This window comes from Nerophis ophidion, linkage group LG04 (genome assembly GCF_033978795.1).
Source record: "Nerophis ophidion isolate RoL-2023_Sa linkage group LG04, RoL_Noph_v1.0, whole genome shotgun sequence".
NCBI classification, from domain to species: Eukaryota; Metazoa; Chordata; class Actinopteri; order Syngnathiformes; family Syngnathidae; genus Nerophis; species Nerophis ophidion.
In genome coordinates, this window is record NC_084614.1 from 70,436,473 (window position 1) to 70,459,212 (window position 22,740).

The 22,740-nt window shown below is 40.6% G+C and overlaps 1 protein-coding gene across 6 annotated transcripts in view; it reads left to right on the plus strand.

Annotated features, from left to right (window-relative positions):
• gria4b (glutamate receptor, ionotropic, AMPA 4b) overlaps positions 1 to 22,740 on the plus strand; it is a 352,168-nt gene that overhangs the window by 9,380 nt on the left and 320,048 nt on the right. For all 6 annotated transcript variants that reach the window (XR_009806573.1, XM_061898945.1, XM_061898942.1 and 3 more), the window contains exon 2: positions 17,665 to 17,823. Coding sequence is in view for 5 of the 6 variants with exons in the window: in XM_061898945.1 (XP_061754929.1) it covers positions 17,665 to 17,823 (159 nt within the window). In the remaining variant the exon portion in view is untranslated. The remainder of the gene's footprint in view (positions 1 to 17,664; positions 17,824 to 22,740) is intronic.

The following is a 22,740-nucleotide window of genomic DNA, read 5'->3' on the forward strand; positions in this document are numbered from 1 at the left end:
GTTGGCGGTAGTTTAACGATCGTCCCCAGGAACTATATTGTCAGTGTTTTTGTAAAATATCCTCCTGAATTCCCATGAAAACAAGCTCCTACTTGAAATATGGGACACGCGCAGTTTTGCGCATTAAGTAAATGTCAATGAGCTGAATGTCATTCTTCCTTGACGAGCCTCCACTTGATTATTATGCATGACCTGACACATCTGTATAGCGCACCACCACAGAGCTGCCGCAGCACTTTCTTTGATCTTCCGGAGACAACCGCGGAGTTATTATCAAACGCTTGTTTGCTTGATGTGCTCCGCTATCTAAAAACATGACTCTGAGCTAAATTCCTTGATAATGAAAGTTTTTTGTTTTTAACACCTTGTGGCATTCGTATAAGTTGACAGAAGCTCTCGCGGTGACATTCATTGTTCGTAATCAGGAATTAGCAACATTTACCGGTAAAAGAGGTCAGCCGTTAAAAAAAAAAACAACACGCTGACATTTCGCTCTAAAGGACATTTGCACGTTCCCGCTTGTATGAAATATGGCCTTAGGATATATTTTGAAATGTGAAACAAACTGAAAATATCTTTGACATTTGTTGTAATCGTGAACATCCCTAATGAGGAGCTTTTTACACGTGGAGATAAGCTAAGCTAAAACCAAACCCGGCCCAGCAACATTCAGAATAGCAATCAACAGAGCAATTGAGAGGACTCACAAAAATGACACAAAACAATTATTTCGGTCATATAATCCAGTGGTCCTTAAATGGGGGTACGCGTACCCCTGGGGGTACTTGAAGGTATGCCAAGGGGTATGTGAGATTTTAAAAAAATATTCTAAAAATAGCCATTCAAATATCCTTTATAAATATATTTATTGAATAATACTTCAACAAAATATGAATGTAAATTCATAAACTGTGGGAAAAAAATTCAGTGTTGACAGCTAGATTTTTTGTGGACATGTTCCATAAATATTGATGTTAAAGATTTATTTTTTTGTGAAGAAATGTTAAGAATTAAGTTAATGAATCCAGATTGGGTCTCTATTACAATCCCCAAAGAGGGCACTTTAAAAGCCTACTGAAATGAGATTTTCTTATTTAAAGGGGAGATAGCAGGTCCATTCTATGTGTCATACTTGATCATTTCACGAAATTGCCATATTTTTGCTGAAAGGATTTAGTAGAGAACATCGACGATAAAGTTCGCAACTTTTGGTCGCTAATAAAAAGCATTTCCTGTACCGGAAGTAACTGACGATGTGTGTGTGACGTCACTGGTTGTAGAGCTCCTCACATCCTCACATTGTTTACAATCATAACCACCAGCAGCTAGAGCGATTCGAACCAAGAAACAAACAAGGATGGGGTGAGGGTCACCAATTTGGAAGCAAATTATAGAACAGTTTTAGAACAACATTTCTCAACAAGCAAATTGCCAGGAATTTAGGGATTTTACCATCTACGGTCCCTAAAATCATCAAAAAGTTCAGAGAATCTGGAGAAATCACTGCACGTAAGCGATGGCATTACGGACTTTTGATCCCTCAGGCGGTACTGCATCAAAAACTGACATCAGTGAGTACAGGAACACTTCATAAAACCACTGTCAGTAACTATAGTTGGTTGCACTCGCTAGATATGTAAGTGCAAGTTAAAACTCTACTATGCAAAGCCAAACCCATTTAAAAACAATATCCTGAAACACCGCCGGCTTGGCTGGGCCCGAGCTTACCTAAGATGGACTGATGCAAAGTAGAAAGGTGTTCTGTGGTCTGACGAGTCCACATTTCAAATTATATTTGGAAACAGAGGACGTGGTGTCATCCAGAACAAAGAGGAAAAATAAACATTCGGATTGTTATAGGCGCAAAGTTGAAAAGCTAACATCTGTGATGGTATGGTGGTGTATTAGTTCCCAAGGCATGGGTAATGGGTAAAATGTGTGGCGCATTATGAAGCGTGAAATACGACAGCAGAGACCCCGGACTGTTGAACGACTGAAGCTCTACATAAAACAAGGATGGGAAAGAATTCCACTTTCAAAGCTTCAACAATTAGTTTCCTCAGTTCCCAAACGTTTATTTATTGTTGTTAAAAGAAAAGGTGATGTAACACAGTGGTGAACATGCCCTTTCCCAACTACTTTGGCACATGTTGCAGCCATGAAATTCTAGGTTAATTATTATTTGCAAAAAAATAAAGTTTAAGAGTTTGAACATCAAATATCTTGTCTTTGTAGTGCATTCAATTGAATATGGGTTGAAAAGGATTTGCAAATCATTGTATTCCGTTTATATTTACATCTAACACAATTTCCAAACTCATATGGAAACGGGGTTTGTACTATGCAGACAGCATGTGTTTAACTTTGTGTGACACAAATGTGCAGGTTTTCTGTTTTAAGCAGCTAATATGTTTCATTGCTCAGTTTAAATACCATTTGATATCATGGTACCAAATGCAATTTAAACTTAACAATAAATTTGCATTTGATATCATGATCCATCCATTAATTTTCTACCGCTTATTCCTTACGGGGTCACGGGGGGCGCTGGAGCCTTGATATCATATCAAATGCAATTTAAACTTAACAGTGAAACTAATTAGCTGGTTAAAACACAAAGCCTGCACATTTGTGTCACACCCAGTTAGACACAAACATTTGATATCAACAATCCAAAAGTAGTCCAACAAAAATAAAAAATAACAACAGTATCAACTATTTTGATGTCTAGACTTTAGGAAATTTGTGGTCGTGGACTGGATACATTCCTCTTTCCCAGTTGATGCATGGGCTCGTGACTTTGGTGATCCCGTCATATTTCCCTCCGGGTTCCACTGGCAGCGTGACATTTATCATTCCCGGTATATGGCCAGAGCAGGATTGGATGGATTGCTGTGACATGTGGCACAGATGTTCATGCGTCCCTCGGGATACTCCGGTGATCCCGGACGGTCTTTCCACCCAGAGACATCGTCGCCTTGGTGGATACGGTTAATGAATGGGCTCAAACGTACGTCTTAGATAGTATCAGTAGTTAGAGTGGTGCCCATATCTGTCTACTCATGCCCCACAAAATCAGAAGGTAGTTCCCCAGAGAGTCCCTTATGGTCTAGATTTTGGGCTGTATGGGCCGCCAGTTCTCTTTGGTCCACAGGTTATGGTCCCTCGTTTAAGTGGAATTCCTTTAGGATTCTTGATGTAGAGTGAAATACGGCCCAAGCCTCTTTTGGTCCTTTGTACAGTATAAGATATACAAACCCCGTTTCCATATGAGTTGGGAAATTGTGTTAGGTGTAAATATAAAGGGAATACAATGATTTGCAAATCCCTTACAACCCATATTCTATTGAATGCACTACAAAGGCAAGATATTTGATATTCAAACTCATAAACTTAATTTTATTTTGCAAATAATAATTAACTTAGAATTTCATGGCTGCAACACGTGCCAAAGTAGTTGGGAAAGGACATGTTCATCACTGTGTTACATCACCTTTTCTTTTAACACTCAATAAACGTTTGGGAACTGAGGAAAGTAATTGTTGAAGCTTTGGAAGTGGAATTCTTTCCCATTTTTGTTTTATTTTGAGCTTCAGTCGTTCAACAGTCCGGGGTCTTCGCTGTCATATTTTACGCTTCATAATGTGCCACACATTTTCGATGGGGGACAGGCCTGGACTGCAGGCGGGCTAGAAAAGTACCAGCACTCTTTTTTTTTACGAAGCCACGCTGTTGTAAAATTTGTCTTGCTGAAATAATCAGGGGCATCCATGATAATGTTGCTTGGATGACAACATATGTTGCTCCAAAATCTGTAAGGACCTTTCAGCATTAATGGTGCCTTCACAGATGTGTAAGTTACCCATGCCTTGGGCACTAATACACCCCCATACCATCACAGATGCTGGCTTTTGAACTTTGCGCCTATAACAATCCGAATAGTTATTTTCCTCTTTGTTCTGGGGGACACCACGTCCTCTGTTTCCAAATGAAATTTGAAAAGTGGACTCGTCAGACCACAGAACACCTTTCCACTTTGCATCAGTCCATCTTAGGTGAGCTCGGCGTTTCAGGATATTGTTGATAAATGGGTTGGGCTTTGCATAGTAGTTTTAACTTGCACTTACAGATGTAGCGACCAACTGTAGTTACTGACAGTGGTTTTATGAAGTGTTCCTGAGCCCATGTGATGATATCCTTTACACACTGATGTCGGTTTTTGATGCAGTACCGCCTGAGGGGTCAAAGACTGTAATATTATCGCATACGTGCGATGATTTCTCCAGATTCTCTGAACTTTTTAATGATTTTACGTACCGTAGATGGTAAAATCCCTAAATTCCTTGCAATAGCTCGTTGAGAAATGTTGTTCTAAAACTGTTCAACAATTTGCTTACAGAGTGGTGACCCTCACCCCATCCTTGTTTGTGAATTACTTAGCATTTCATGGAGGCTGCTTTTATACCCAATCATGGCACCCGCCTATTCCCAATTAGCCTGCACACCTGTGGGATGTTCCATATAAGGGTTTGAGGAGCATTCCTCAACTTTATCAGTGTTTATTGCCACCTTTCCCAACTTCTTTGTCACGTGTTGCTGGCATCAATTTCCAATGTTTATCAGTTTGAACATCAAATATGTTGTCTTTGTAGCATATTCAACGGAATATGGGTTGAAAATGATTTGCAAATCATTGTATTCCGTTTATATTTCCATCTAACACAATTTCCCAACTCAAATGGAAACAGGGTTTGTAATAGTCACAGCTTCCATGGGGTCTAGAAAATATGTTTAAGATGCAATTGTCTTCTGGTTTTGGTCAAGTAGTTATGTTCCCTGGATAAAAATTAATTAGTCATTCGTCCCTTGTGGTCTGGGGGTTTACAAAGAGGACCTACTTTTTACAAAACCCAAAACAAGTGAAGTTTGCACATTGTGTAAATTGTAAATACAAACAGAAAATAATGATTTGCAAATCCTTTTCAACTTATATTCAATTGAATTGACTGCAAAGACAAGATATTTAACGTTCCAACTGGTAAACTTTGTTATTTTTTGCAAATTTTGGCTCATTTGGAATATAATGCCTGCAACATGTTTCAAAAAAGCGGGCACAAGTTGCAAAAAACACACAGAGTTGAGGAATGCTCATCAAACACTTATTTGGAACATACCACGGGTGAACAGGCTAATTGGGAACAGGTGGGTGCCATGATTGGGTATAAAAGCAGCTTCCATGAAATGCTCAGTCATTCACAAACAAGGATGGGGCGAGGGTCACCACTTTGTGAATAAATGCGTGTGCAAATTGATTAAGAACAACATTTCTGAATGACCTATTGCAAGGAGTTTAGGGATTTCACCATTTACGGTCCGTAATATCAAAAGGTTCAGAGAATCTGGAGAAATCAGTACACGTAAGCGGCAAAGCTGTAATTCAACATTGAATGCCCGTGACCTTCGATCACTCAGGCAGTATTGCATCAAAAACAGACACCAGTGTGTAAAGGATATCCCCGCATTGGCTCAGGAACACTTAAGAAAACCACTGTCAGTAAGTACAGGTTGTCGCTACATCTGTATGTGCAAGTTAAAACTCTGCTATGCAAAGGGAAACCCATTTATTAACAACACCCAGAAACGCAAAGTGGAAAAGTGTTCTGTGGTCTGACGAGTCCACATTTCAAATTGTTTTTGGAAACTGGACGTCATCTCCTCCGGTACGAAGAGGAAAAGAACCATCCGCATTGTTCCAGCGCAAAGTTGAAAAGTCAGCATCTGTGATGGTATGGGGTTGTATTAGTGCCCAAGGCATGGGTAACTTACACATCTGTGAAGGCACCATTAATGCTGAAAGGTCCTTACAGATTTTGGAGCAACATATGTTGCCATCCAAGCAACGTTAACATAGCAAGACAATGCCAAGCGATGTGTTACAACAGAGTGGCTTCCTAGTATAAGTGCAGGTACTAGACTGGCCTGTCTGTAGTACAAACCTTTCTCCTGTTGAAAATGTGTGGCACATTATGAAGCCTAAAATACCACAACGGCGACCCCGGACTGTTGATCAACTTAAGCTGTACATAAAGCAAGAATGGGAAAGAATTCCACCTGAAAAGCTTCAAAAAATGGTCTCCTCAGTTCCCAAATGTTTACTGAGTGTTGTTAAAAGGAAAGGCCATGTAACACAGTGGTAAAAATGCCCCTGTGCCAACTTTTTTGCAATGTGTTGCTGCCATTAAATTCTAAGTTAATGATTATTTGTAAAAAAAAAAAAAAATAAGTTTCTCAGTTCAAATATTAAGTATCTTGTCTTTGCAGTCTATTCAATTGAATATAAGTTGGAAAATATTTGGAATTCTCTATTTTGTTTTAATTTACGAATTACACAATGTGCCAACTTCAGTGGTTTTGAGTTTTGTATCTTAATCTGCATTTGAAACACTTCTTTGTGGTCTCTAGATAATATGTATTGGATAAGATTGTATGTATTTTTGTAAAGATGTTGCTCCACTATCTTATTTATGACATATCTTTGTAAGATTTTCGATTCTGGAGTCGTTCCCAGATTGCAAATGAAACCACGTCTCACCCTACATCATATTTTATCTTTTAAAAATGTACACTGTTTAAATATGTATCTTGAAGTCCTCACCGCAGTTGTCTTCCCAGACACGTTGGAAAACAAACTTCATAAACATGATATGGATTCACCCTGTCACAACATCAGGTCTACCTGCACACTCTGATCGATTTATTAAAAAAAGCTGCTTTTAGCGGCATTTATTTCAATGCATGTCACATGCCGGTGTTATTATGTACTTGCCTCACTTAGAGATATAACAATTATTCCTATGTCTTTTTTGTGTTTCCTCATAGCTCTGCTAAGAGCATGATTGCAAGGGGCTGTTAGCAACATTTTCACAGATGCCCAGAGAGCGCTAATTTTACACAGTATATCCACTTTATGGCTTTTAGTAACTACATACGTACATAACAGGTGCACGTACATTAGCTTTGGGTGTTTTTTTTAGCTGACAATAGCAATTTTGGTTGTTTGCATTAATAAATAAATTAATAGTTTTAGTTTATTAAGGATCCCCATTAGTCTACACCAGTGGTTCTTAACCTTGTTGATGGTACCGAAACCACATTCACCGAACCCTTCTTTAGTGAAAAATAAAATGTTTTTTTTAAATTTTCAAATTCAAGACAAAGTTATATTTATATGTTCTTTTTTTTTTTTTTTTTAAATAGTGCACAACATGAACCATGCATGAACATCCCCTTGTTCAAAGAACATAACCAACACAGTGCATGAACTTACAACAAATTACACACTTGCAAATTAGATGTAAAATTAGACGGACCATTGTTTGGGGGGGTATCCATAATAGTTAGACTTCCTTTTTATTGTCATTCAAGTTTTAACTTTACAGTACAGATACGCCGATAGGGAGATGTTTTTATTCACACGATTGATTGATTGATTGATTGATTGAATTAAACTTTTATTAGTATTTTGCACAGTACAGTACATAATCCGTACAATTGACCACTAAATGGTAACACCCGAATAAGTTTTTCTACTTGTTTAATTAAGTCGGGGTCCACGTTAATCAATCCATTAGTCTGGTGTGTTTTGACAGCTGCGGAGGAGCCTCTGCCGAACCCCTGTGGCAGACTCACCGAACCCCTAGATTTGATCGAACCCAGGTTAAGAACCACTAGTCTACACAGCAGTGGAGACTATTCTTCCTGGGGCCCAGGCAAAAAACATCACACAATCACAAATAGTACTTACAAAGTACAAAGAAGAATTATGAGAAACACTTTCAACTAGAAATGTCCGATAATGGCTTTTTTGCTGATATCCAATATTGCGATATTGTCCAACTTTTAATTACCGATACCGATATATACAGTCGTGGCATTAACACATTGTTATGCCTAATTTTGTTTTAATGCCCTGCCCAATGTAACAAGGTTTTCCAAAATAAATCAACTTAAGTTATGGAAAAAAATAACACCATAGCACTGCCATATTTGTTATTTATTATTGTTATTTTAACATGCCTCAAAACAGCAGCTTGGAATTTGGGACATGCTCTCCCTGAGAGAGCATTAAGAGCTTGAAGGGGTGGGGTTGAGGTGTGGGGGGGGGGGGGGGGGGGGTAAGGGGTAGCGGGGGGTGTATATTGTAGCGTCCCGGAATAGTTAGTGCTGCAATGGATTCTGGGTGTTTGTTCTCTTGTGTTTATGTTGTGTTACGGTGCAGATGTTCTCCCGAAATGTGATTGTCATTCTTGTTTGGTGTGGGTTCACAGTGTGGCGCATAATTGTAACAGTGTTAAAGTTGTTTATATGGCCAACCTCAGTGTGACCTGTATGGCTGTTGACCAGGTATGGCTTGCATTCACTTGTGTGTGTGAAAAGCTGTAGATATTATGTGACTGGGCCGGCACGCAAAGGTAGTGCCTTTTAAGGTTAATGACGCTCTGTACTTCTCCCTACGTCCGTGTACACAGCGGCGTTTTAAAAAGTCATAAATTTTACTTTTTGAAACTGATACCGATAATTTCCAATATTACATTTTAAAGCATTTATCAGCCGGTAATATTGGCAGTCCGATATTATCGGACATCTCTACTTTCAGCCTTATTCGAAATCCGATATTCTTCATCTCAGTATGTGTATCGTGACTGACATATCTATTACAAAAACTGCTTTATTAATCATTCACTGATGTCATTTTGCTACAAAAAGAAGTCAGTAAATGAATGTATATATTTGTAAACGCTCTGAAGTGGGAAAGGGGTAGGATTAGATAAGCTTTTCTTCTTCCTAGTCCTTTTCGGATATGGTGTAAAGTGAAATGATATGAAATTGTGTGATGTATTATGCTCTAAGTGTGCTTATGTTCGAAAAAAACTAAAAGAAAGAAAGCATTAGCTGTAAACACCAATCATTTTATTGAGTCTTGTAGATTTTTTTTGAATTACATAAACTTAGTAATTGTGAGATTACTGTGGCGCTAAAGATCTGGCTCTAGAGCTGCGGGTTGCCAAACCCTGGTCTTTCAATTAGGGTTTCTGTTTTATGGTGGGTCACTTTTGGTCAAGTACTTGGGATCCCTCATATGAACGAGTCATTAGTCCCGTTTGGTTTTAAGGTTGAGAGTCTTGATTTAAGATAGAATAGTTTCAAGACTGGTAAAGTTTTACCAGTTCGGGTTTGTAGTTTTGTATTGGAAAATTTGCAGTTTAGTTATGGTCTATCAGTGCCCCCATTTTAGAATGGAATAGTCACAGGTCAGATTCAATCTTGTTGTTGTCGTTTCTGGTTTAAGATGATTTAAGAGGTAACAGTCACTGCTTCCTTTTAGGTGTGAGGGTTTGTCACGGAATAGACACACGTTTATGAGGCTGTAACTTTAGTGTCCGTGTTTGAGAATGAAGATTAAGGGTTTTTATGGTTCAGGACTAAGAGTCCCTGGTAGAACATATCGTTACAGGGCCCAGTCTGTCTAGTAATTGGTTTATGATGAGATGTTCTCCCTGTTAAGGTCAATGTTTGAGTGAGTCACAGGTCCCTTTTTGGTCTCCGGGTTTGGATCCCTGGTTTAAGGTAGATATTCGTCACACTTCCTGTAGGGTCTAGTTATTATTCGGCCTTATCATCTTAATGGATGAAGGCTACGCAGCCGCACAGATCCTGAATCAACTTCATGACTGCATTATGGAGCAGGAATTAAGTGACAAACGCAAGTTAAAGTTAAAGTGCCAATAATAGTCACACACACATTAGATGTGGTTAAATTATCCTCTGCATTTGACCTATCACCCTTGATCAGCCCCTGGGAGGTGAGGGGAGCAGTGAGTAGCAGCAGTGGCTGCGCCCGGGAGTCACTCTGGTGATTTAACCCCCAATTCCAACCCTTGATGTTGAGTGTCAAGTAGGGAGGTAATGGGTCCCATTTTTTATAGTCTGTCATTGCTGAAAAAATGGGGTTGGAACTATTCCGGGGCTCAATAGTCCCTTATGGCCTCATGGTTTTGGTTCCTGTTTACTCATTTAGAACCAAGGTTTAGAAGGTGATAATTATTGTTTTTATTTGTTCTAGTGCCTAAGTATCAAAGTTGAAGCCCGCGGGCCGAATCTGGCCTGCGAATGAATTATCTATGGCCCCCGGGATGACATTTTATTAGTATTAGAAGCAGCCCGCAGGCCACAGCCGCCTGCTGCTGTTTTGCACACACCAATATTACATCAGTGTTGGAAATTTTCAAAATGGGCTCCTAGGGGCCCCATTAAGAATGGGGGTCCCACAGTACATTTTTGGGTACCTACTTTTTTGAAAACAAACAACAAATGTATGCATTATTCTGTTATATCTCACATTCTATATTGTGTTTTGGAAAAAAGTTGTCATAAACGTTAATTCATTAAACAAATTATACAAAAAAAACAAACACATAGTTAATTTATTCAGTTATAAACATTCATCAACTTTCTTCTTTCCTTCATGGATCTTAACTTTACTGCTGCCGGTACTTTTTTCTATATTTTTATTTTAATATTTTCAGAATGTTTTTTGTTCTATTTTTGGCTAAAGTGAGACAAAGAAAACAATCTCATGGTTTCTTCATTTTTTTGTTTTAATGCCACGATTTTAATAGTCCGGCCCCCGTATGCGCAGATTTTCCTCAATGCGGCCCCCGAGCTGAAATGAGTTTGACACCCCTATTCTAGTGAGTTTGGACTCCTGGTGTTAACGCAGGTGGTTTTGGTTTGACAACCAATATGGGAATCTTGATTCACTTAATCTCTGAATTGGGGTTCAATACCTGTGTCCAATGAATTATCTACGGCCCCCGGGATGATATTTGATTAGTATTAGGACCGGCAATACAATACAATAACAAGATCTGATAGGTCACATACAGCTCATTTTATTCCATCCATCCATCCATCCATCCATTTTCTACCGCTTATTCCCTTTTGGTGTCGCTGGTGCCTATCTCAGCTACAATCGAGTTGAAGGCGGTGTACAGCCTGGACAAGTCGCCATCTCATCGCAGGGCTCATTTTATTCCTAATCCATGTTATGTGTTTCATGTTGCACGATTGCACCTAGAAAAAATCCTACTTTGTGATCTCCTCCTTAAACAACGCCAATAAAAAACTATTCTGATTCTGATTCTGGCCCGCAGGCCACAGCCTGTTTTGCACGCATCAATACTCCATCAGTGTTGGCGCTACAAATTTTCCAAATGCGGTCCCGGGAACCTCATCAAGTCACAAAAATGGGGTCCCACAGTACATTTTTGGGTCTCCACTTTTTTGTAATCGTTTTGAAAACAAATGATACATTTATGCATTATCCTGTTATATCTCACATTCTATATTGTGTTTTGGAAAAAGGTTGTCATAAACTTAATTCATCAAAAAAATTATGAAAAATATATATTTTTTTATGCATATCTAAATTTATTGGGTTATAAACATTTATTTAATTTCTTCTTTCCTTCATGGATCTAAATTTTATTGCTGCTGGTATTTGTTTCTCTATTTTTTTGTAATATTTTCAGAATATTTTTGTTCTGATTTTGGCCAATGTAAGACAAAGGACATAATCTAATGTTGTCTTTATTTTTAATTTTTAATTCCATGATTTTAATTGTCCGTCACAGATTTCCCTCCATGCAGCCCCTGAGCTAAAATGAGTTTGACACCCCTATACTAGTGGGTTTGGACTCCTGGTGTTAACGCAGGTGGCCTCGGTTTGACAACCAGTATGGGAATCTTGATTCACTTAATCTCTCTATAGGGGTTCAATACCTGTGCGTTGTAATATTATGTTTAATCCGAGTTATTGTGTACAAATATGGGGAAATAACTACAAAAGTACACTTCATTCATTAACAGTGTTACAAAAAAGTTCCGTTAGAAGATTACATAATGTTGGATATAGAGAACAGTTGGGAAATTGTGTTAGATGTAAATATAAACAGAAATCAATGATTTGCAAATCCTTTTCAACCATATTCAATTGAATGCACTACAGATATTTGATGTTCAAACTCATACATTTTTATTTTTTTTGCAAATAATAATTAACTTAGAATTTCATGGCTGCAACACGTGCCAAAGTAGTTGGGAAAGGGCATGTTCACCACTGTGTTACATCACCTTTTCTTTTAACAACACTCAATAAACATTTGGGAACTGAGGAAAGTAATTGTTGAAGCTTTAAAAGTGGAATTCTTTCCCATTCTTGTTTTATGTAGAGCTTCAGTCGTTCAACAGTCCGGGGTCTCCACTTTCGTATTTTACGCTTCATAATGCGCCACACATTTTCCTGGCCCAGGCTAAGATGGCAGCATATGTTGTTCCAAAACCTGTATGTACCTTTCAGCATTAATGGTGCCTTCACAGATGTGTAAGTTACCCATGCCTTGGGCACTAATGCACCCCCATACCATCACAGATGCTGGCTTTTCAACTTTGCGTCGATAACAGTCTGGATGGTTTGCTTTCCCTTTGGTCTGGATGACACAATGTCAAATATTTCCAAAAACAATTTGAAATGTGGACTCGTCAAACCACTGAATACTTTTCCACTTTGCATCAGTCCATCTTAGATGATCTCAGGCCCAGAGAAGCTGGCGGCGTTTCTGGATTTGTTGATAAATGGCTTTTGCTTTGCATAATAGAGCTTTAATTTGCACTTACAGATGTAGCGACAAACCGTATTTAGTGACAGAGGTTTTCTGAAGTGTTCCTGAACCCATGTGGTGATATCCTTTAGAGATTGATGTCAGTTTTTGATACAGTGCCGTACAGCTTCTCACCCTATCTCTAAGGGAGAGCCCCGCCACACGGCGGAGGAAACTCATTTCGGCCGCTTGTACCCGTGATCTTATCCTTTCGGTCATGACCCAAAGCTCATGACCATAGGTGAGGATGGGAACGTAGATCGACCGGTAAATTGAGAGCTTTGCCTTCCGGCTCAGCTCCTTCTTCACCACAACGGATCGGTACAACGTCCGCATTACTGAAGACGCCGCACCGATCCGCCTGTCGATCTCACGATCCACTCTTCCCCCACCCGTGAACAAGGCTACTAGGTACTTGAACTCCTCCACTTGGGGCAGGGTCTCCTCCCCAACCCGGAGATGGCACTCCACCCTTTTCCGGGCGAGAACCATGGACTCGGACTTGGAGGTGCTGATTCTCATTCCGGTCGCTTCACATTCGGCTGCGAACCGATCCAGCGAGAGCTGAAGATCCCGGTCAGATGAAGCCATCAGGACCACATCATCTGCAAAAAGCAGAGACCTAATCCTGCGGTTACCAAACCGGAACCCCTCAACGCCTTGACTGCGCCTAGAAATTCTGTCCATAAAAGTTATGAACAGAATCGGTGACAAAGGACAGCCTTGGCGGAGTCCAACCCTCACTGGAAATGTGTTCGACTTACTGCCGGCAATGCGAACCAAGCTCTGGTACTGATCGTACAGGGAACGGACCGCCACAATAAGACAGTCCGATACTCCATACTCTCTGAGCACTCCCCACAGGACTTCCCGAGGGACACGGTCGAATGCCTTCTCCAAGTCCACAAAGCACATGTAGACTGGTTGGGCAAACTCCCATGCACCCTCAAGAACCCTGCCGAGAGTATAGAGCTGGTCCACAGTTCCACGACCAGGACGAAAACCACACTGTTCCTCCTGAATCCGAGGTTCGACTATCCGACGTAGCCTCCTCTCCAGTACACCTGAATAAACCTTACCGGGAAGGCTGAGGAGTGTGATCCCACGATAGTTGGAACACACCCTCCGGTCCCCCTTCTTAAAGAGAGGAACCACCACCCCGGTCTGCCAATCCAGATGTACCGCCCCCGATGTCCACGCGATGCTGCAAAGTCTTGTCAACCAAGACAGCCCCACAGCATCCAGAGCCTTAAGGAACTCCGGGCGGATCTCGTCCACCCCTGGGGCCTTGCCACCAAGGAGCTCTTTAACTACCTCAGCGACCTCAGCCCCAGAAATAGGAGAGTCCACCACAGATTCCCCAGGCACTGCTTCCTCATAGGAAGACGTGTTGGTGGGATTGAGGAGGTCTTCGAAGTATTCCTTCCACCTATCAACAACATCCGCAGTCGAGGTCAGCAGAACACCATCCGCACCATACACGATGTTGATAGTGCACTGCTTCCCCTTCCTGAGGCGGCGGACGGTGGTCCAGAATCGCTTCGAAGCCGTCCGGAAGTCGTTTTCCATGGCTTCCCCGAACTCTTCCCATGTCCGAGTTGTGGCCTCCGCGACCGCTGAAGCTGCACACCGCTTGGCCTGTCGGTACCTGTCCACTGCCTCCGGAGTCCTATGAGCCAAAAGGACTCGATAGGACTCCTTCTTCAGCTTGACGGCATCCCTCACCGCTGGTGTCCACCAAGGGGTTTTAGGATTGCCTCCCCGACAAGCACCAACTACCTTGCGGCCACAGCTCCGATCTGCCGCCTCGACAATAGAGGTGCGGAACATGGTCCACTCGGACTCAATGTCCAGCACCTCCCTCGTGACATGTTCAAAGTTCTTCCGGAGGTGGGAATTGAAACTTTGTCTGACAGGAGACTCTGCCAGACGTTCCCAGCAGACCCTCACAATGCGTTTGGGCCTCCCAGGTCTGTCCGGCATCCTCCCCCACCATCGCAGCCAACTCACCACCAGGTGGTGATCGGTAGAAAGCTCCGCCCCTCTCTTCACCCGAGTGTCCAAAACATGAGGCCGCAAATCCGATGACACAACTACAAAGTCGATCATGGAACTGCGGCCTAGGGTGTCCTGGTGCCAAGTGCACATATGGACACCCTTATGTTTGAACATGGTGTTTGTTATCGACAAACTGTGACGAGCACAAAAGTCCAATAACAAAACACCACTCGGGTTCAGATCCGGGCGGCCATTCTTCCCAATCACGCCTCTCCAGGTTTCACTGTCGTTGCCAACGTGAGCGTTGAAGTCTCCCAGTAGGACAAGGGAATCACCCGGGGGAGCACTTTCCAGTACTCCCTCGAGTTTTCCCAAAAAGGGTGGGTATTCTGAACTACTGTTTGGTGCATAAGCACAAACAACAGTCAGGACCCGTCCCCCCACCCGAAGGCGGAGGGAGGCTACCCTTTCGTCCACCGGGTTGAACTCCAACGTACAGGCTTTGAGCCGGGGTGAAACAAGAATTGCCACCCCAGCCCGTCGCCTCTCACTGCCGGCAATGCCAGAGTGGAAGAGGGTCCAGTCCCTCTCGAGAGAAGTGGTTCCAGAGCCCTTGCTGTGCGTCGAAGTGAGTCCGACTATATCCAGCCGGAATTTCTCGACTTCGCGCACTAGCTCAGGCTCTTTCCCCCCCAGTGACGTGACGTTCCACGTCCCGAGAGCTAGCTTCTGTAGCCGAGGATCGGACCGCCAAGTGCCCTGCCTTCGGCTGTCGCCCAGCTCACAATGCACCCGACCTCTATGGCCCCTGCTATGGGTGGTGAGCTCATTGGAGGGGTGACCCACGTTGCCTCTTCGGGCTGTGCCCGGCCGGGCCCCATGGGAACAGGCCCGGCCACCAGGCGCTCGCCATCGTGCCCCACCTCCGGGCCTGGCTCCAGAGGGGGGCCCCGGTGACCCGCGTCCGGGCGAGGGAAATCTGGGTCCATGGTTTTTCATCTTCATAAAGGTCTTCGAGCTGCTCTTTGTCTGATCCCTCACCTAGAACCTGTTTGCCTTGGGAGACCCTACCAGGGGGCTTTATGCCCCCGGACAACATAGCTCCTAGGATCATTGGGACACGCAAACTCCTCTACCACGATAAGGTTGCAGCTCAGAGAGGAGATAGTGAATTGCAAACGGCTAAAATTATACACAAAGCAAACTATAATCTGCTACCCAAGAATATACAACAATTCTTCTCAAAAAAAGAGGAGAAATATATTCTTTGAGAAAAATGTAATTCAAAACATTTGTACACACGTACAACACTTAAGACCTTCAGTATATATATGTGGAATTAAATTATAGAATGTATTAAGCAAAGTAATCAAACAATGTACTAATATGACCCACTTCAAGACACTCTTCAAACTTAAGGTGTTTACAAAGTACAAAGAAGAAGAACCATGATAAACATTCTGAATTTATTTCATCCAGCCATCCGTTCATTTTAAAATATGCTTACTCATTTCACTATATGAAGTGTAACTTACTTCACCGAATATTATGTATTTATTTATTTAGTTTTATTGTCATTACTTATGGATTATATTGTGAATAAATTGAGAACAGGAAGTGAACGAAAAGTTTTACCAACTGTTATGAAAAAAAATAAAAAAAGGGGGTAGGATTTAGTATGCTTTGCTTCTGTCAGGCTTGGACTTGGGTTTTGGTCTTGGTTTGTTTTCCCGAGGTGCAAAGCGAATGGAGTGGAAACGGCGTGAAGGTAAAGACATCTTTATTTTAACACTAAAGCTAAAAACAGGAACCAACAAAAAGCGCGCACAATGGCGGTACAAAAAACTGGGCTATGAAACAAAAGACTAGCACAAAGGCTATAAACTACAAACATGAAACAAAAACACTTGCGCAGTGGCGTGAATAACAAAACCTTACATGGACAAAATGGACAGCATTGCAAGGCATGAAGCAGATAATCGAGGGCATGAATGAGGTGATGTTGACAGACTGACTAGCTGGTAACTGTGGCTTAAATAATGAACATGATGTGAAGTGAAGTGAATTGTGTTTATATAGCGCTTTTCTCTAGTGACTCAAAGCGCTTTACATAGTGAAACCCAATATCTAAGTTACATTTAAACCAGTGTGGGTGGCACTGGGAGCAGGTGGGTAAAGTGCCTTGCCCAAGGACACAACGGCAGTGACTAGGATGGCAGAAGCGGGAATCGAACCAGCAACCCTCAAGTTGCTGGAACGGCCACTCTACCAACCGAGCTATGCCACTCTACCAACCGACCTATGATAAGTGAAAACAGTTGTGAGACAAGACAGGTGAACTGATTGGTCGTCATGGTAAGAAAACAGGGAGTGGAAAAAAAAAAGGAACTTAAGAGTCCAAAGGTCAATAGCACTTGGTATTCCTAGGCAGTCTCCCATCCAAGTACTAACCAGGCCAGACACTGCTTAGCTTTGAGAACAGATGAGATTGGGGATGCTCAGGGTAGGTAGTATGGCCATACAAGACTCATGATCAGACATGACAGATGAAAACTAAATCAGTTGGCATGGTAAAAAGACAAACAAAGAAATGCAAAACAGAACTAAATGTCCAAAAAACTAAACATAGCATGACCAAAACAAAACATGAACCATAGGCGTGACAGCTTCTTCCTACTCCTTTTCGAACATGTTGAAAAGTGGAACTGGAAATTGTGATGTATCATGTTGTAGGCTTGCATGTTCCAAAGAAATTAAACTCAATGTTTAATTAAAAAAAAAACAACGCTTTGTTAACAATGTTTCCAACATTTCCATTTTAAGTGGATTCGTATTCATAGTCAAACTCCAGTCGGTCGGACCGGAAATTGAGTCTTCCTACCTTTCTTGGACCCTAATCCAACATATATTTGTCTCTTCACCCCCCATCTACCGTGTCCCTGTCCAGGCGGCCTCTTCATCAGAAACACGGATCAGGAGTATACCGCCTTCCGTTTGGCCATCTTCCTGCACAACACCAGCCCCAATGCCTCGGAAGCGCCCTTCAACCTGGTGCCTCACGTGGACAACATCGAGACGGCCAACAGCTTCGCCGTCACCAACGCCTGTAAGTCGCTCTCGTGCGCTCATCCGCTATTGGTCATGTCAACGCGGTTGTTACATAACAGCAGCTTTTCCTGAGACGATAATTCCCTTTTTGTTTAGCCGAATCTTCATTTCATCTCTTTTTAATGAGTAATTGCTCAATTGGTTATCTGCTGTTATCTTGCTGAGCTGTACGGTGTTGTCCGTGTGTTAATCCTTATGAAGCCTGCTAAACGACGCAATAATTGAAAAGTAGATAGTGACCAACTCTAATGTGATACAAAAAAAAGCGAATTTTTTTTACCTAAGTTTTGTATTGAAGAGGGAATTGCAAACTTCCTGTTGATTTTAGCTGGGGGTTGTCAGTGTATGAAAGATAGGTCTAAGTGAGACCTACATAGAGGTTTTTGTTCATGTGTCTATGACAATCTTACTGGGAGTTAAAGGCAGTTTTGTCTGTGTTTTCTTCCTAGGGGGCGCTAGAGCGTAATTTTGGGTTTTGGTGTTTGGTTTTTGGATTAGATCGCAATTTTTGCTAGTCCTGATATGTGTGTCCAATTTGGTGAGTTTTAAAGCATGTTAAGGGGGTTAAACTACAGCTCAAAGAGACGGCGGTGTAATAATAAAGAATAATAATAATAATAAAACGCTAGAAATTCAATAGGGTCCTCTGTCCCAAACGGACATCGGTCCTTAACTATCTGCACACAAGGGAACATGTTAGGGTTAGGGTTACTAATAAGCAATAATTCTGAGGGTTTTGAGGGAAGACTCTTAGTTAATGGCTTACTGGTTGTATGAAAAGGCAATACAGAATAAGGCATTAATAAGTACTTAATAATGACTAATAAAGAGCCAATATGTTACTAACTTCTATGTTAATAAGCAACTAATTAATGGTGGATATGTGTTCCCCATACTAAAGTGTTATCAAGGTTGACTCTTGGTAAAATGTGTGTTTTTGTGTGTGTGTGCGAGTGTGGAATAATGTGACTGTGCAGCAACGTATGATGTGGGCAAAGATACACACACACACACACACACACACACACACACACACACACACACACACACACACACACACACACACACACACACACACACACACACACACACACACACACACACACACACACACAAACACACACTGTCTAATTGAAGTAGATGGTGTTTTTTAGTGACGATCTCCTGGGAAACAACCTCCTTCGTTCTGGCTGTGTGTGTGTGTGTGTGTGTGTGTGTTTGTGTGTGTGTGTGTGCGTGTGCATTTGTGGGGGGTTGGGGTTCCAGGAAAAGTCCATAAAGCATTGCAGCCCAATGTCTTGCGCTGTCCACGGTGTGATCTGCTGTTAGAAAAATCAATGCGTAAACTAAGCAGAGAATGAAGTGCTGTTACGTACCACCTGCCAATCGAAGGTCAGGTCGTTGGTGTCTGTTTTGTTTTTAGGACAAACATTTTGAGACGTATTAAATAAGTCTAAACTCGTATTGATTTGGTTGCCGTGACAGTAATGGTGTACTTGCGTATTTTTTTCTGTTTTAGTTGTTGCAGAAGGAGGTGGACGTATTAATAAATATATTATAATATATAGCAATAAATTACACAAGATTATGATACTGAATAAAATAAAGATACATTAAATAAATATTTTTTCTAAGTAAACCAAACCTACATAAATATACGGTACAGGCCAAAAGATTGGACACACCTTCTCATTCAATGGGTTTTCTTTATTTTCATGACTATTTACATTGTAGATTGTCACTGAAGGCATCACAATAATGAATGAGCACAGGTGGAGTTATGTACTTATCAAAAAAAAAAAGTTGAAATAACTGAAAACATGTTTTATATTCTAGTTTCTTCCAAAAAAAAGCCACCCATTGCTCGAAATACTGCTTTGCACACTCTTGGCATTCTCTGGATTCGCTTCAAGAGCTAGTCACCTGAAATGGTTGTCACTCCACAGGTGTGCTTGAAGCTCATCGAGAGAATGCCAAAAGTGTGCAAAGCAGTAATCAGAGAAAGGGTGGCTATTTTGAAGAAACTACAATATAAAACATGTTTTCAGTTATTTCAACTTTTTTTGCTAAGCACATAACTCCACTCGTGTTCATTAATTTTAATGACTTCTGTGACAATCTACAATGTAAATAAAGAAAACCCATTTAAAGAGGAGAAGGTGTGTCCAAACTTTTGGCCTGCACTGTATATGAATAATGATATGAATGAAATTAGTACATGAAAAATAATTTATATATTGAAAAAAAAAAAAAAGATACGCCGTTGCTTTAAAAAAAGAACAACAGTATATATATAAGTGTACTGTGTGTAATGTACTGTACATATATTGTTGATTGATCGTAAAATAAATAAGGAATAAAATTGACTAACACAATAACTAAGCACTTGCTATTTTAAGACATTAATACAAATGTAATCAAATAAAAAAATATAACAAAAATAAATTTAAATGTCTGTTTATATTTTCTATTCACTACTACACAGTTTGATTAAAAATATATATTTCTCTAACATTTTACAGCCAAAGCGCAGAACCATCATGCATTCTGTTTGTGCGTACTGATTGTCCAAACAATGCAAGCGTCAGCCAGCTTTTGCAATGGACAAAATGCGACATGACCCAGTCCAAAACACAATGGCTGATTACACAGTACTGTACAAAGACGATAGGTAAGGGAGTTATGAACAGGGTCATATTTAAAAAAAATAGTGAAGGGAATGGATATGTTTTGTTTGTATTTTATATAAAAACACTTTTTTCCACGGACAACTCTACTGTATTTAAAGAGCTGCTTTAAAGTGGTTAAAAAGTAGCCTCTGAAAAATATCAGTGGTCATGTCTTGATTCCAGTAATCCTGTTTGGATTTTTTTCCTTGGGCTTGCAAGGTTACAGCACCCTTGAAACATGCAGTGCAATAAGCAGTCAGACAGGAAACTGCAGCAAGAAGCCCTCTCAGTCGGCCAACACTGCACTAAAAACTCTCAAGAAGACGAGGAACTGTGTGCTTTTTCACCTCGGCTCTAATGGCTGCACAGTCACAGGAAGTGAGTCTGCAGCCCATTGATTGGACGAGGCAAATCAGAGCAGAATTACATGAGCCAATCAATGGCTGTGATAGCTCAGGGCCAGCTGGGGGTAGCCAGATCCCAGATCGAAACGCATCGCTTGTTTAGTGCCACCGCTCTTTTTCATGTTAGTGACTTTTATTCCCCTTCTTGGAAAAAGCTGCTTGTGACAGGAAAGGATGTGCGATAATGGCAATGAAGTGGCAGAGTTTCCATTTGAAGAGGAAGATGACTGATGAAGATGTTCTTTCCGTGCTGCATTCAAGATGACTGGTGTTTATATATGTTTTTAAGTGCAGTTGGCTATAAAATGTACCTCACTTATAATGCAGTCTTGTGTTATGGGATGTATAATGTAAAGTTCCTACATTTTCTCATAGAGTAGCTACTTTCACATTCCAGTTTTATCTGTTTCTGTACCTCAAATATTATCATTATATATAACATATAAATATATACCATATAAATAATACCTTCTGCCTGAAATTTGTCTCCCAAAATGATACGAGACTCATTACTGTATTTTTTGGACTATAAGTCGCAGTTTTTTTTGCGACTTATACTCAGGAGCAACTTATGTGTGAGATTATTAATACATTACCGTAAAATATCAAATAATATTATTTAGCTCATTCACGTAAGAGACTAGACGTATAAATTTCATGGGATTTAGCGGTTAGGAGTGACAGATTGTTTGGTAAACGTATAGCATGTTCTATATGTTATAGTTATTTGAATAACTCTTAACATAATATGTTACAATAACATACCAGGCACCATCTCGGTTGGTTATTTATGCGTCATATAACGTACACTTATTCAGCCTGTTGTTCACTATTCTTTATTTATTATAAATTGCCTTTCAAATGTCTATTCCTGGTGATAGGGTTTATCAAATACATTTCCCCAGAAAGTGCGACTTATACTCCAGTGCGACTTATTATGTTTTTGCCCTTCTTTATTGAGCATTTTCGGCAGGTGCGACTTACACTCCGGAGCGACTTATAGTCCGAAAAATACGGTAGGCTATATACTGTATTTTTCGGACTGTAAGGCACACTTAAAATACTTTCATTTTCTCAAAAATCGACAGTGTGCCTTATAACCCGGTGCGCCTAATGTACGGAGTCATTCCGGTTGTGCTTACCGAACTCGAAACAATTTTATTTGGTACATGGTGTAATGACTTGAAGATGATTTGTAAAACATAATCCATGCAACATTTTGACCAAAGAACCACCGTTACATGTTATGTAGACCAGTGGTTCTCAACCTTATTTCAGTGATGTACCCCTTGTGAACATTTTTTTAATTCAAGTACCCCCTAATCAGAGCAAACCATTTTTGGTTGAAATAAAGATATGAAGAAGTAAAATACAGCACGATGTCATCAGTTTCTGATTTATTCAATTGTATAACAGTGCAAAATATTGCTAATTTGTAGTGGTCTTTCTTGAACTATTTGGATAACTAAAAACTTGTTGAAAAATAAACAAGTGATTCAATTATAAATAAAGATTTCTACTTATAGACGTAATCATCAACATAAAGTGCCCTCTTTGGGGATTGTAATAGAGATCCATCAGGATTCATGAACTTGATTCTAAACATTTCTTTACAGAAAAATACATTTTTAACATCAATATTTTTGGAACATGTTCACAAAAAATCTAGCTGTCAACACTGAATATTGCATTTTTTTTTCACAGTTTATGAACTTGCATTCATACTTTGTTGAAGTATTATTCAATTGATATATTTATAAAGGGTTTTTGAATTGTTGCTATGTTTAGAATATTTCAAAAAAAATTCACGTACCCCTTGGCATCCCTTCAAGTACCCCCAGG